The sequence below is a fragment of the Peromyscus californicus genome, unplaced genomic scaffold (assembly GCF_007827085.1).
Source record: "Peromyscus californicus insignis strain IS unplaced genomic scaffold, ASM782708v3 Scaffold_9__1_contigs__length_137607984, whole genome shotgun sequence".
NCBI classification, from domain to species: Eukaryota; Metazoa; Chordata; class Mammalia; order Rodentia; family Cricetidae; genus Peromyscus; species Peromyscus californicus.
The window spans coordinates 122,936,530-122,951,283 of NW_026294617.1; the positions used below are offsets into that span (position 1 = coordinate 122,936,530).

General features: G+C 41.7%; 1 protein-coding gene across 2 annotated transcripts in view; it reads left to right on the forward strand.

The window, feature by feature from the left end:
* Positions 1 to 14,028, forward strand: part of Znhit6 (zinc finger HIT-type containing 6) — a 42,090-nt gene extending 28,062 nt beyond the window's left edge. For both annotated transcript variants that reach the window (XM_052730428.1, XM_052730427.1), the window contains 5 exons: positions 1,721 to 1,789; positions 3,094 to 3,174; positions 4,606 to 4,683; positions 9,409 to 9,533; positions 13,108 to 14,028. In XM_052730428.1, coding sequence (XP_052586388.1) covers positions 1,721 to 1,789; positions 3,094 to 3,174; positions 4,606 to 4,683; positions 9,409 to 9,533; positions 13,108 to 13,148 — 394 coding nt within the window. In that variant the 3' untranslated portion in view covers positions 13,149 to 14,028. The remainder of the gene's footprint in view (positions 1 to 1,720; positions 1,790 to 3,093; positions 3,175 to 4,605; positions 4,684 to 9,408; positions 9,534 to 13,107) is intronic.
* The last annotated feature ends 726 nt before the right edge of the window (positions 14,029 to 14,754 follow it).

Below are 14,754 nucleotides of genomic sequence, written 5' to 3' on the forward strand. Positions count from 1 at the left end.
TTTGATTGCCCATGTGCATCTATTACCTAACAGTTATTACTTATCAGTTATGCCTGCATGGATTTCAGTCACACCAAAGGTCTTTAGAGAAGGAGCCATTGAGATGGCTCAGCAGGTAAAGGTGCATGCTATTCCTATAATCGTTTACTTAAAGCTAGTAACTACCTGCTGCCTTTGCACAGATCTGTGTGAAATTTCTTTGTCTCTGAGATACTAGACATCGGACTTCAGCATTAGTAACATGTGCTTTTTGATGTCCTATCCAAGAAAAGACCAAACTGAGCTTAACCCAATTTTTTTCTTGTATAGTAATAGCACTGTAAACACAAACATAATCTGCACATTTTTTTTTCTCTAGCTTTCCCAAAACCTGCATTAGTACTAAAGAAAACTGCTATATTCAAGTGTGTGCTAACTTACTGTAACAGACAGGATTTTACTTGACTTACAGTAATTGCCTCCAAACCAAAAAAAAAAAAAAAAAGAATCAAGAATTCTGACCAAATGTTATAAGTGCTTGGTGGAAGATGTCCTACTCAAGTTGTGTTTAAAAACAGAGGCAGGCGGATCTCTGTGAGTTCGAGGCCAGCCTGGGCTACAGAGTGAGGTCCAGGAAAGGCACAAAGCTACACAGAGAAACCCTGTCTCTAAAAACAAAATATATTTTATATATATAAAATCTCCCCAGCTGGTGGTGGCATACGCCTTTAATTCCAGCACTCAGGAAGCAGAGGCAGGGGGTCTACAAAGAGAGTTCTAGGACAGCCAGAGCTGTTACATAGAGAAACCTGTCTCGAAAAACCGAAAAAGAAAAAAAAAGTTATAGATTTGGGGGTCCTCTTACAGTGTAAATTTCAAAAAGATGCTGATCATTGCCTAGAAGAGATATAGCAAGTGGATGGTAAAAGTTTTCTTCTAAGACAAGGCAATACATGTAGGCCTGGTGTCACCCAGTAGGCAGGCTGACCTCTGAGTTCAAGAACAAACTGTCCTACATAGCAAGTGTTCTAGGCCAGCCAGGGCTGCATAGTGAGATCCTGAGATCCTGCTTCCAGAATAAAAGGAGATACGTATAAAGCCATCACTTCAGAGAAAAGATTTAAATTTCTGTGATGGAGACTTCAGACAGTCGTTGGCTTTTTTAAAATTTAATTTTGTTTTGTACTTTGAGGTATGGTAATAAGTAGGGTATGTGATCATTTTTCTAAAAGCAAGCATTTAGTGAGTTACCGATTTAGGTCCTATATCAGACCAAAGTTCAGATGGGAAGCAAAAGCATTCGGTGCAATTTGCTTAGCAACCAGCTTGTTGTGTCCTGTTTGGCTACTGAATGCATGCAGTCATGCCTCACAAGTGCATGTGCAGCCAGCTGGACTCGACCGGACAATACTTCATTCACCTGCTTTCTAGACTAGTCAGGCGAGGACACCAGCCCACTGTGTTTAATCAGGAGGAAATGGATTTGTAAACTCCAAGTTTAAGCTCACCGATCTCACAAGCCTCAGCTAGGACAAATCACCTTCTAATTCAGGCAGACAGATGTCTCTGGGATTCAGAACTTTCCTCTTAACAACCCTTAGAAGAATATTACTCTAGGAAGTTCCAAGATCTTAGAAAACAATAGTTTAAGTTCTGAGACCAACTTCAGAAAATCTTACAGTGAAAATTCAGGCCTGACTTGACTCTCTACCTTCATCTGCTTGTGATTGTTCTCTCCTAGGAAGCAGCAGTTTTGCTGGCATGTAAAGCTCCAGTTTCCTCAGAGTCAAGCTGAGTATGTGGAAAAAAGGTATGATACCTCTACCACCACTGTCCATTACGAGTGCTTTACTTTAAGGCTCTGTAATTCAACAGGTAAGTGGTGAATGAATAAGCTAAGCTGTGCTTGTCACACCGTGCAGGATTCATCAGTAGTGACAGCAGCAAGTGACCTGCCCTGAGCCCCGCAGCTCCACATCAGATCAGCTGTGATGCTGAGGAAGAGAGCAGGCCAAGGAGGGACAGCCGAACATGGCTCTGTCTCAGAGTAGGAAACTCCCCGGGAACTAGTAGTGTCTGTTTCAGGAACTTACACAGACAGCAGAACCAGGAGGGAGCTGAAGCAGACTGGGGTGGTAATTATTTGAGCAGAGAGCACAGGTTTAAGGAGGGGTGTGTTTTGATCAGGAGGTCTGAAAGCTGTTTCTCAGACTGAGTGGTTACACAGGACATGGATGACAACCCAGAATTCTACTACAGAAAAGTCCCTCAGAAGTTATTGTAGATACATGTATGAAACATATGTGTGTACACATCATAATACATCTAAATATACATGCATATCCTAATTTAATCCATAAGCTTGTTAAGGTTTTTGATTGAGAATATTTTCAGGTGTCACAGGTTTTATTAACGATGTGCTGTGCGGTTTCTTGAGTTAGGGAGATGTCTAAGTTGATGTCAGGTAGTGTCCTCAGCATCTGTCCCCACTGTGCACTGCCTTTCTTTCAGATTGTCACGGGTTGTTGGGAAGAATTTTGTTACCAGCATGAAGTCAGGGCTGGCCTTACTTGACATGGAGTGTGAGAACAGTAGCACAGTGAGGCAAATTGCTCAGGGAAGTCAGAGGGTCTGAATTTTGTTGTGTAGAATTGTGAAGCTGCGTGCAGATACGGGAAAGTTTGGAGACTTGCAATGCTTCCTTCCAGGGAAATTGGTATCCACTTTGAAGCCTGGTGTGTGGCTCCAGATGAGTGAACTGAACATGGCTGAATTGTAGCCTCCTGAAAGCTTTCTTCAGTTGTATTTCTATGAGCTTCGTGTATGTTTCAAAGTTTGAACATAGGTGTATGTAAAAGCGGTTTCATATTTTTATAAGTGATTGATAAGGAGCTTTTTTAAACTTTTAAAGACTTTATAAAGTGTTTCTTAAGAGCCTTTCTGTGCTTTTCTTCTACATAATTTTAGCATGAAAGAATGTTATATGCTGTATTTTGCCAAGAGTAAAATAAAGGGTCCTTGTTCCGTTTTTCCACCAAATTTAGCAATTTTAAGTTAACACTTAGTAGCAAATTATAAATAATAATTTTTGCTATTTTCCTTCTCTGTGGAAAGAGTACCAGATGATAAAACTATTAACGAAATTCTAAAACCATACATCGATCCTGAAAAGTCTGATCCTGTGATTCGTCAAAGGTATGTTTCAAAACTCGTGTAGCTTTCTGACATGAGTTAGAAGTGTTGACTTAAAGCATGTGTGTTTGTGCACTCGTGTGCATACGCGTGCTGCCATCCACATGTGGAGTGAAAGCTTTGGGAGTGGGCTCTCCTTCCACCACGGGGACCTCAGGGATTAGGCCTGACCCTTCAGGCTTGACCACAGGCATCTTTACCTGCTGAGCCATGTCACTAGATGCAGACGTGTAAAGTATTTTTATGTGTGTGTTTATTATGGAAAGCTGTGACTGTATTTAAATGTGTTGTAGAGTGCAGTCGTTGTAGCTAGTCCCATTTGCTACAGACACTCAAGCAGGCAGTAATGAAGATTAGTTAATTCATTTAACCATCACAGCAGCTCTGTATAGGGAGACACTGATTCATACCCATTGTGCAGGTGGAGAAACTGAGCCTTAAGTAGTTAACATAACTTCCTGTGACTAATAAGGAAGCTGAGATCCAAATCCCCGCAGTACCATCAGACTGAAGTCTGTAGTCTCACCCCTTCAAGTGGAACCATAAATTCTACAACTTAAAACTTTTCTAGTAACCGTTAAAGACGGAAATTATATTTCAACCAAGTACATCCCTCCCAAAACTAAATAAGGTTACACTTTGCCTCCAGAAATACGGCATGGTCAAAGTGGCTAGCGTAGCTCAGCGGGGAGTTCTGCCTGGATATGTGCATTGAAGTAGCTTTAATTAGAGAGAGCAAGCTGCTTCACTGCCATGCTTTAGTTTTCCCGTCGGTGGGATGAGAACAATATAGATAGGAAGTCAGGACGCCTGGAAGAGAGAAGTATGGAGTCCAGCGGGGCTGCGTGTGTGCGTGTGCACAACAGTGCTTGGACGGGAAGCTTGGTGGTGAATTAGTTTCCAGTGCACCTGGGCAGGCGCCATGGAGCTTTGTTCTCAGCAGTGGTCTGTTCCTGGGGTGGGCTTGTTGGTTTGAAGTTCACACCTGGTGGATCCTGTGGCTGAGCTGCTTCAGTTGAAGAAGGCAGTGCCAGCCAGACACAGGCAAGCCATGCATGAACCGAGCCCTGTCTTTGAGACAGCTCTGATAGTTAAAGCCTGATGGATGGATAATCTGGTTATCGTTTGCTCATGTACTTGACATTAATAAAAAGCATTACTAAATTGAAGACAATAAATTGGTAAGTAGCTAACTATTTGCTGACACAACTATATTTTTTAGCACATGTACTGACAAAATGAGACTTTGAATTTATCTAATTAACCAGAGAGAGAGAAGGTAATTTTTTTCACATCTTGCTTAGAAAATATCTTTACTTTTTTCTCTTTTCTTAGATAGATGAATTACAAACATTATTAGCTATTCAAAAATTTTAGTCTTCATAAAGACTATCTTAAAATAGATTTAATTTTGCTTCCTCTACTATGATGCAGATTGAAAGCCTATGTACACTCAAAGACTGGGGTCCAGATTTTAATGAGGGTTGAAAATATGCAGCAAAATTTCGTAAGGTAAGATTGCTTTCCTCTGTTTCTTTATGTATAATTAAGTAACTTGATTAGGTTAAGTAGCTAACTACTATACTAATTATTTGGCTATCAACAAAAATCTAGACTTATAAAAATCACTTTCCAGTTAAAATACTAAAATAATCACTTTAATAAAATTTGGTAGCAATCACCTGTTAGAATAGAATTTTCTTTCAAGACAGTTTCTCTGTAGATTTGGAGCCTGTCTTGGAACTCACTCTGTAGACCAGGCTGGCCTCAAACTCACAGAGATCCACTTGTCTGCCTCCCAGTGCTGGGATTAAAGGCGTGGGCCACCACCACCCAGCCTAAAGGAATTTTTAAAAATCCTTTGAGGTTTGTCTTAGGGTTTCTATTGCTCTGAAGAGACACCATGACTATGGCAACTCTTATAAAGGCAAACATTTAATCGGTGTTGCTTTCAGTTCAGAGGTTCAGTCCATTATCATCATGGTGGGTAACAAGGCCCCATGCAGGCAGACATGGTGCTGGAGAAGTAGATGAGAGTCCTACATCTTACAGGCAGCAGGAAGTGGTCTGTCTCACTGGGTGTAGCTTGAGCAAATGAGACCTCACAGCCCAATGCCATAGTGACACAACTTCCTCCAACAAGGTCTCCCCTTGGGGGCCATTTTTCTTTAAACTGCCTCCATCTGAGTAGCTTGAATTGCTAGTCAGAATCAAAGCTTGTATTTTTTTCAAGGAGTTTGGTAAGTATGGCTCCAAAACACTTCACTAAAAATTCATTCTCACTGCCCTGTTGTGCCTGAAGAATGTGGTAAATCTTTCCGTCTCCCTCTTCCTCGGTGAACCCTGAGCCATGGGCCAAGGGAATGTGACACAGATTTAGGGCTAAGCAATCCGCATTCTTCTTCTCTGTGCCTTGACCATCAAGTTCTAGAGGATAACCAAGAACATTGGCAGTAGCCTGTAATGTTTGGGGATATGTAAGACTCCAGAGAGGTGATCTATTCCTGGCACTGGACTTTTCATCTGTTAGCCTGTGTGAGAGTATTGTCACTCCCGTTGTCTGGAAACTCCACTGAACTCTTTCAGTTGCACACAGGAACTCAACACAATTGTGAGAACATGTACAAACCTGTGCAAGCCCAGGCCAGACACTAAGTCCCACCATGAACTGGGGAATTGAAGAGAGTCAGTCTGTAGGGTGTGACCCTGGTAAGTTGATCACACACCAGTTAGTGGGCTACGTGTCCGGAGTGTGTGGGCAGCACAGATTGGGTTTGGTGGGTTTTAGAAACAGAAGACACAAGGTTGGATGGGTGGGGAAAAGGGTGGGTCTGGGGTGAGGTGTGGGGAGGGATGAATATGATCAAAATACATTGTACAAAATTCTTAAGTAACTAATAAAATGGGGAAAATAAATATAAGCCTTAAGACAATAAAATTTAGCCAGGCAGTGGTAGCACACACCTTTAATCCCAGCACTTAGGAGACAGAGGCAAGCAGAGCTCTGTGAGTTCGAGATCCAGGACAGGCGCAAAGCTACACAGAGAAACCTCTGTCTTGAAAAACCAAAAAAATAAAAATAAAATAAAATTTAAAAATCTGCAAACTTTAAAATCTATTCCAGTATCTTATGGAATTCATTATTCTAGAATAAGCCATACTTTAAAAGACATTTAGCCACCAGATAACAACGGATTTATATTGTATTAAGCCTTAGCTTTTTTTGTTGTTATTGCTTTTTTTTGTTTTTTCAAAAAGCCAGAGGTTCAATTTTGTACTTTTGGAATGAATTGGTTGCACTTTTAACCCAGAAACCTAGATTGAGAAATTTATACAACTCTACTAAGACACAGGTTATGCCCCCTACCTTTGGCAGATACCTATCAAAACTTACATTTTTATATCTGGGATTGCCTCATTCAGTGACCTTATTTTGTAGTGGAAAAATACTGTGGACTTGAGTCAACTATTCAGTTTTTACATCTGGGAAAAGTTGAGCTTGGTTATTCTATATTTTAGGGAGTGGAAGGGTGGTGGTCTAGAGTGTCACTGCCTAGATGGGAAATAGCATGCTCATGATCCTCTTTTTAAATCTCCTCTTGAGTGTGAAGAATAGAAGCCTGCTGTCCTAATTTTTTGGGACAAACAGAGGAGGTTGAAGAAGTTGGGCACTTTCTTTGAAAGATGGCAACAGAGCCAAGGTCATGCTTGTGGATCGGGACCTTATTTAGCATCAGCCCCTGGGACACCTGTTGAGCCTTCTGAGTGAGCCCTGCTGCCCTGCTGATGCTCCTGTGCAGCTGCTGGGAGCAGGGTCAGCTAGTCCAGGGGAGGTTGAGCAAGTCAAACAAGAAGAAATGTCTGAGGTGTCCCTGAGAGTAAGAGGAAAGACAAATGTAGGGATCATGAGTCTTCCAAACCTAAGTAGTTTATCCTCTGGCAGCAGAGCCATGCTGATGGAAATAACAGAGTTGTAGAAATTTCAGAAAGATAAAAGTGTCTTTTGGGATTTGGTGACCCTAACAGCTTACAAAGACGCTGGGTCTGAGTGTTTTAAGAGAGGCGAAACTGAACTTTTAAAACTTGCCTCAGGATGTTGGAAACAGAAGCGTTTGAAGTACTTTTAGATCCTTGAAAATAAACATGACAGTACAGTTGTGGTTTGGAGGTTGTGCTAAAAGTCATTCTTACATTAGGCAAAATGCACACAAAGACACAAATGTGCTTAATGCCTACAAGAGTGCCGCTCTTTCTTACTGAGGAAATCCGGGGACTTGGTCCTGTGATTGTGTTCTAGTGAAAAGTCCGTGACTTGAGTCTGAGCTGTTTTGTCACCAAGCACTCGTAACTTGCGTCACCTGCATTTCAAGCAGGAAACAGGATTAAAGAAGGGATGTGGGCTGGGGAGATTCCGTGGACAGAGGGCTTTACTGCACAAGTGTGAGGATCTGAGTGTGAACCCCCAGTATTCTGGAAGCTGAGAGTCCAGTGCTCTCATCACTGAGGTGGGCAGCAGAGAAGGGAGGAGCCCTAGGTGCTCTGGGGCCAGCTAGTATGTTGTATGCCACAGCAAACAGCAGAGACCCTGTCTCTAACAGGGTGGGAGGTGACAACTAACCCCCAAAGCTATGTGCACACACATACATGCACAACACCCATATCATACACACCAAATCAATATAAATAAAGTAATTATATCATAGACCAGTGAGTGGCAGAGCAGGACTTTTAACCCCTTTTAGACTTATTGCTTCATTTAACTAAATTCCAAGTCCATAAAATGTTAACTCCTCATGTATTTGACCGCCTTTCCTTCCAGACCCGGGGAGGCGTTTCAAGACAGGGTTTCTCTGTGTAGCCCTGACTGTCCTGGAACTTGCTCTGTAGACCAGGCTGGCTTCTTAATGCACAGAGATCTGCTTGTCTCTTCCTCCCAAGTGCTAGGATTAAAGGCGTGCACCACCACCACCTGGCTTGACAGCCTTTCTTTATGAATGACTTCTGTGGTATTCCTTTAGTCATTGGTACATACTAATGTCCTACTCAGAGTGACCACTAATAAAAGAATCTAAGGAATTCAAATTTTCAATTACAAGAGTCTACATTAAAGATGAACTATGCAGTCAGTAGTGGGAAAGCTTCGTCTAGACACTTACTGGCCCTTAATAGCAGTGTTTCTGTGTTAGGGGCCTGTGACCGCTCAGCAGGCACTGACTGAAACCATGGAACTGGGCCAGCACCCCTTGTTCCTCTGTACCCATGACTAGAGGCTCATAGCTGACAGAGACAGCTCAAGGGGCATCCACTGCCTCTGACTTCCACGAGCACCCACCTACATGAGGTGGGCACTCACACAGACAGACACACACACACATAAATAAAAGCCTTTCAACACACCCGACTTTCACTATGTTTGAGGGATAAAAAAAAAAAACTGTTTTAAAACAACTTCTTAATTGACCAGTCTCAAAAAACTTTGTGTCCTAAGTGTTCTGCATAGTGCCTGCTTGGCATGTAAAATAGGACTGGTTTCTCAAGGTAAACAAGGGAAACCCTAACGGATTCAAGTATGTGATTTGTTACATGCGTATAATTTTATGTATCTTAACATTCCTGCTGGAGAGTGGGACATCTGTTATCAGGTTGTAGCAATTGTGATGTTGACCAGCTGGGAGCAAATTAAAATGGGTGATGTTGAGAAAGGCAAGAAGGTTTTTGTTCAGAAGTGTGCCCAGTGCCACACTTTGGAAGCAGCTATGCCCTGCTGGGTATACATTTTGGTTATTTGCTGTTTTTTTGACCTCTTGAGACAGGGTCTCAAGGTATAACCCAGATTGACCTGCGTAGCTTCAGAGTCATCATCCACTTGCCTCAGCTCCTCGTGTGTTGGGTCACAGGCACTGGTATTCTTGTTGTTTCATTTTAAAACCTCTATAATAGTAGCCCTTTTGCCTGGTTTCTTAGAAGGCATCAAACTTACATTAAGGAACTAACTCCTGAGTTAATGTTTTGGTATGTTTCTTTAAGATTAATTTAGCCAAACAGTGGTGGCACATGCCTTTAGAACTTGGGCAACAGAGGCAGAGACAGGCAGATCTCTGTGAGTTCGAGGCCAGGCTAGTCTACAGAGTGAGTTCCAGGACAGCCAGGAGTACATATAGAAACCCTGGTGGGGGCTGCGTGGGGGCAGGAAAAGAGATTAATTTAAATTTTAAGGGTGTTTTGTTTTTTCTTAAGATATTATGAACTGGATCCTAACAAAAGTCTTTTAGACAATTTGAGGAACAAAGTGATCATTGAATATCCAACTTTGCACGTAGTATTGAAAGGATCTAGTAACGGCATACAACTTCTTCACCAAGGTAAGCATATTTTGTCTTTTCCCTTCTGAGAAGGTCAAGCAGTTATGTGGTTGCTCCTACATTTTATATGTGTGTTATAGATGTAAAAGAATTTACTGTGCACAGCAACTGATATTGTAAAGTACCAAGTGAGTGAGTGCCATTTCTACCCCACTAGAAAGTATGATGCTCATGATGCTGGAATGATTGAATCAAAGTGTCTTGCTAAAAGGGATATTAGAATTGTCGAGATATTTAATTTACTGTCTACTGAAAACTGTGGGCGAAGTTTTTCATCGGGATGACAGGTCAGCTCTGTCCCATCAGCCAGCTCACAAATAACCACACAGAGACTTAATATTAATTATAAATGCTTGGCCAGTAGCTTAGGCTTGTTACTAACTAGCTCTTACAACTTAAATTAACCTATATTTCTTAACTACGCTCTACCATGTGGTGGTACCTTTTTTGAAGGCATGTTCATCTTTCTTCTCTCTGTCTTCCTGAGACTCTTGAGAATTCCCTCCTTCTTCCCAGTGTTCTCTCTGCCCCAGAAATCCTGCCTAGCCATCTGTCAGTCAGCTCTTTATTAACCAATAAAAGTAATACATATTTACAGCGAACAACAGGATTATTCCACAACAGACAACTCTAGAGATTCACGAAATGAGAAATTACTGGTTTTGTATCCTCCTTTCTAGCAAAGGATGCTGCTGAAGGAATGTGTTTAAAGTCTGGGCTGTGTTTCGCTGAGCTTGTACCATGGCTTGCTGGTTTATTTCCTGCCATTTCTGTCTCTGCCATGTGAGCAGGTACTAGAACTGTGGTGGAACTAGACGTGGTGTGTGTGAATGGTGTATAAAAATCGCTTACCTACATTGATCAAAGTAACCTAATTATATTGCATAATACAAGAGTCTAGGGCTTGATAGAGCTTAGTAATTACTTCTAGAAGGTGATTACTCAGAACCCTTAGATAACATTTCAGCTGAGAACTAGTAGAAACAGGCCAAGCTGCATTGTTGCGTGTGAATCTGTGTGTTTGAATAGTTTTATTCAGCATGTGTGGTTTGCATTTTGTTGCATAATGGATGGTAGCCTGTTTGTACGGTGTTTTCTCCACATGTATGTGTGTCAGTTTTTCTTTCTTGAGTAAAATTAATAAAAAAAATTTCCAAGATTTTTTAATAACAAATTATGAGTCTCTAAGCCTTGTATCTATTCTTATCTTTGTTTTTCACAATTTGAGGATAGCCAGTTTTCTCAAGTTAGGAATTTCAGTTTTAGGTAACCACTTTGACTTTTCTAAACTTTGTAAAAACCTTACTTTTTCTTCAACCTGATTAACATTGTGTTAAGACTTGTAAATGTTGGTCTCAGTGAAAGCTGTTGGGTGAGTTACTGGCCAGGGCAAACATGGACTGTGTAAACAAACAGAGCACACTGCTCCTCTTTCACCTTGTTTAGGAATAACATGTCCAAGCTAGGCTTCCTGGGATGAAGCAGTAAGAAAGGCTAATTCAGCATGTACTGGAACCTCAAGTAGAAGTTGTTGCTTTATTTTGCACTTATTTGCAGTTGACTCTTCTATGTAAATGGTGGTCTAGGGCTGCTGCAAGAGTCTGCCAGAGCTGTCACGTTCTAAGTACTCTCCCCTAACAGTGAGGGTGGGTCTGTGGGCTTGCATTTATTTTTCTTAGCACATCAAGATGCCTGTCTCTTTATACAGTCCTATAGCAATGATATTCTATAAGGTGACCCTGTGGTGTAGTGGGGGGGGGGGCTATAAAAATAGCATTTTCTTTGGAAAGCCTTGAATTTTTGCTTTCTCCAAAGGTGGGGGAAAAAAAGTTGAATTTTTATCCTGAGAATGGAATTCTGTTGGTGATGGGGGGGGGGGTGTTTCTGGAAAATGTAGTCTGCAGTTGATGGTTGTTACAGTGTTTATTTGGTTGGTTGTAGATTGCCATAATTAAGTCTGCCTATATTAATAGGAAAGGGGGTAATTGCTTGTTAATTTGTCCTTCCTTCTCTTTTTAAGGAATGAAAAGGGTTAACTGGACTAGGCAGGAGAGGAAAGTGCCAGTTACCCCACCACACACACACACACACACACACACACACACACACACACACGCCCTTTGTGGATCCCGTAGGACTGCAGAGAGTGCAGAGAGCAGTGTGCACCGCTGAACAGACCCTCCTCTGCTGGCCTTCCAGACACAGTGGAGTGACTTGAGAAAGCAGGCTGGGCTCTTCTGAGGACGGAGCCCTGTGAAAAGACAGCTAGGCGGCTGTGGTAGGCTAAATCAGTGACATTACCTAGCAGGACCACCTTTCATATGTCAGTCTCTTATTGGAAAAATCAATCCTTTCATTTGACCTCCTCCCCCAGTCTTCCCAGCCTTCTTTGCTTTCTTTCCTGCAGAGGAAGCCGGAGGATAGAATAATCAATTTGTAGGATCTCAGAGGAACTTGAAAGGTTCTCTTGGAGTTTCTAAAACTCCCGAGATGAACACTGCCTGACGTGGCAACATTTTGATGCCTTACACATAGGAAGGACTCACTGAATGCTGTTTTTGTTGCCAATACAACCATAGATCTAAATGAACCCCAAGGAACTTGACAGTTGGAATATGAGACAGAGGTCCAAGCTCCTGTTTCTAGTCCTTGTGTGTCCTCTCCAAGGTCTCTTCTCCTTCTCTACCTCGTGGAGACAAACAGTGTAAACTTAAAATAATCTGTTTTATTATTTTTAAAGATTTCGTTTTATTTATGTGTGTACATGTGTTCATGTGCATACACTCATACTTACAGTGCCCTCAAAGGCCAAAAGAGGATGTCAGGTCCCCTCGGGCTGAAGTTACAGGCAGTTATGAACCTGTCTATCCCACTACAGGTGGGGGTTGGGAACTAAGCTTTAGTGCTTTGAAGAGGCAACTAGTGCCCTTAACCCCAGCTGTCTCTACAGACCCTAATCATATTTTAACCTTAACAGTTTTTAGTGTTTCAATGTGTTATTGCCTTTCAGTTTCATCACATATAAGGACAGGGTAATATGTAGTCACAGGGGTTCAGTGTACTGCACACTGTGGGGCAAACCCAGGGAAGAGAGGTTGTGTCTTGGTCATGGAGACTAGCTTCTGTATTGCTCACCCTCAGCATGACAGGAGCTTCAGAGGCCTGCATTGTGCTCAGTCTTCTATCAGCCCACATGCATTCACATATATATACTCACCCTTTAAGTTTAAAAAATACACATCTGTAAAAAATTTCCAACTACATGTGGACAGGCTTTGTGATAATGGTGTCATGAATATGGGATCATAACTGAACCATGAGGTCCATTTCCAAGTCTTCCACTGTCAAGAAGGTTGTAACCCCACAAAATATAATTGCCACTCTTAAGCATCATTTCTCTATTCATTGTGTCCAGAAGTGAGTCTCCTGGCTGCCTGGGACATGACATGGTTTGTCTGTCCCTGTGAGCAGTGCTGTTGCTATGCTGTGCATCAGAAAGGAGGAGAGAAGAAGAGAAAACAAGACAGGCTGAGCAGTATAAACATTTGACTATGTTTACGTGGTTTTCTTCCAGTGAAAAGTGAATCTACCGAGAAGCCTGGCAATGAAGATTGAGCACTTGTGGAAGAAGGTGGAAGTTCCCAGATGGTTGAGAAGATTGTGTGTGGATGGACAGTTGGGTGGGTGGGGTACTGTCAGCTGGTGGTTGGAATGTGTTATTTGTATAAAAGGAAATTAAACAATATAACTTCCTTTTTTTCTTTCTTTTTGAAAAAAGTGTATTTTGTTGCCTTTTGAATGAACTGAGATCCAAAGCCTCTTTCACAGAATGAACCCCTATGCACCTGATTAGTGGAGTCCTCACTAGATTTTAATATGCTTATTTCTGTAAACTGAAACATTTGTATTTGTTAGGGTGACACAGGACCAAACCCAAGGATCACCTGGGTCAGCCACAAAGATGGCCCTCTCTGTGGTCACAGCTCACTGAAGAGAATGCTACGCAGCGAAGCGTCTAGCCAAGTCGAAGCACTCTCCCAAGAGTTTACCGTCCTTTACCGTGTTTGGTTTTTCTGTAACCCCTCTTAAGACAATTCATACTTGAGATACTCTCGATCTTACGGGAAGATGAAAAAAACACGAGTCACTGTGTGTTATGTTCAGTTAAAAAGATCAGCAGTTCCATGTTGAGTTATCCTTGATGACATCTTCACACAGGTTCTGTGCCTCATCCATTCCCAGTTGACTCTGTTGATGCACAGGGATACAATGATGACCAATTTGGTGTTATATTTTGACACATCTAAAGGAAACAACCACTTGGAATTCTTGAGTGTGTTGATGAAGTGTGTGGAGGTATAGTGATGTGTGTACATGGCTTGATTTTTAAACAGTTCACATACTAAAATTAAACTTTGATCATTTCATGTACATTTATGAAGCTCTGAAACTTTAGTTTGACTATAGAAGAATAAAGAATTACATCTGCATTGCATCTGTGTACTAAATGTTTTTTAAAAATTAATGAAAAGGGAGCCATAAATTTGAAAAAGCAAGAAAGAGTATATGGGAGGGCTTAAAGGGAGGGAAGATAGAAAATGATGTAATTATAGTATAATCTCAAGAATAAAGCTTAAAGTGATAAAGTTGGACGTTAGTGAAGATCATTTAGCTCCTAGGCATATAAGAGTCAGGTCAAAAAGAAGCCAGAGACTTGGAGAATACAAATACATATGTAGCTCAGGATAGAAATCACAGTAGAAAACTAAGAGTCAGTAATGCCCAGAGACCACTGGTTTCCAAGTGCACCGGAAGTGTGGTTTGTAGGTAATGGAGCCATTGAGAAGTGTGCTCAGACCCTGGGTACCCTTGAGATCTGACGTGGCAGAGGATTCATGTGGAGTTATGTCCTTGCCAGTACCACTGGAAAGACAGCTAAGCTCAATTTCACGGGATTCAGATTTGGTCCAAAAGTAAAATCTGTGTCAGTGAGGCAGGCAGGAGAGGTGGAGGAACTGAGGTGCAGTTTCCTGGTGTTGTTGACGACGTGGGATAAAAGAACCCAGGAAGAACATGTGGTCCAAGTGTGGGGTGGAGAGGAATCCTAACAGTGAAGTCTTGTACTTTGGTCTCAATTCTAAGAAAAGTGTTAAGCTCCGTATAAAACTGAACAACAAAGAAAGAATTTATTCTGTGCTTTGCTTCTCCCAGGAGGAAAGGG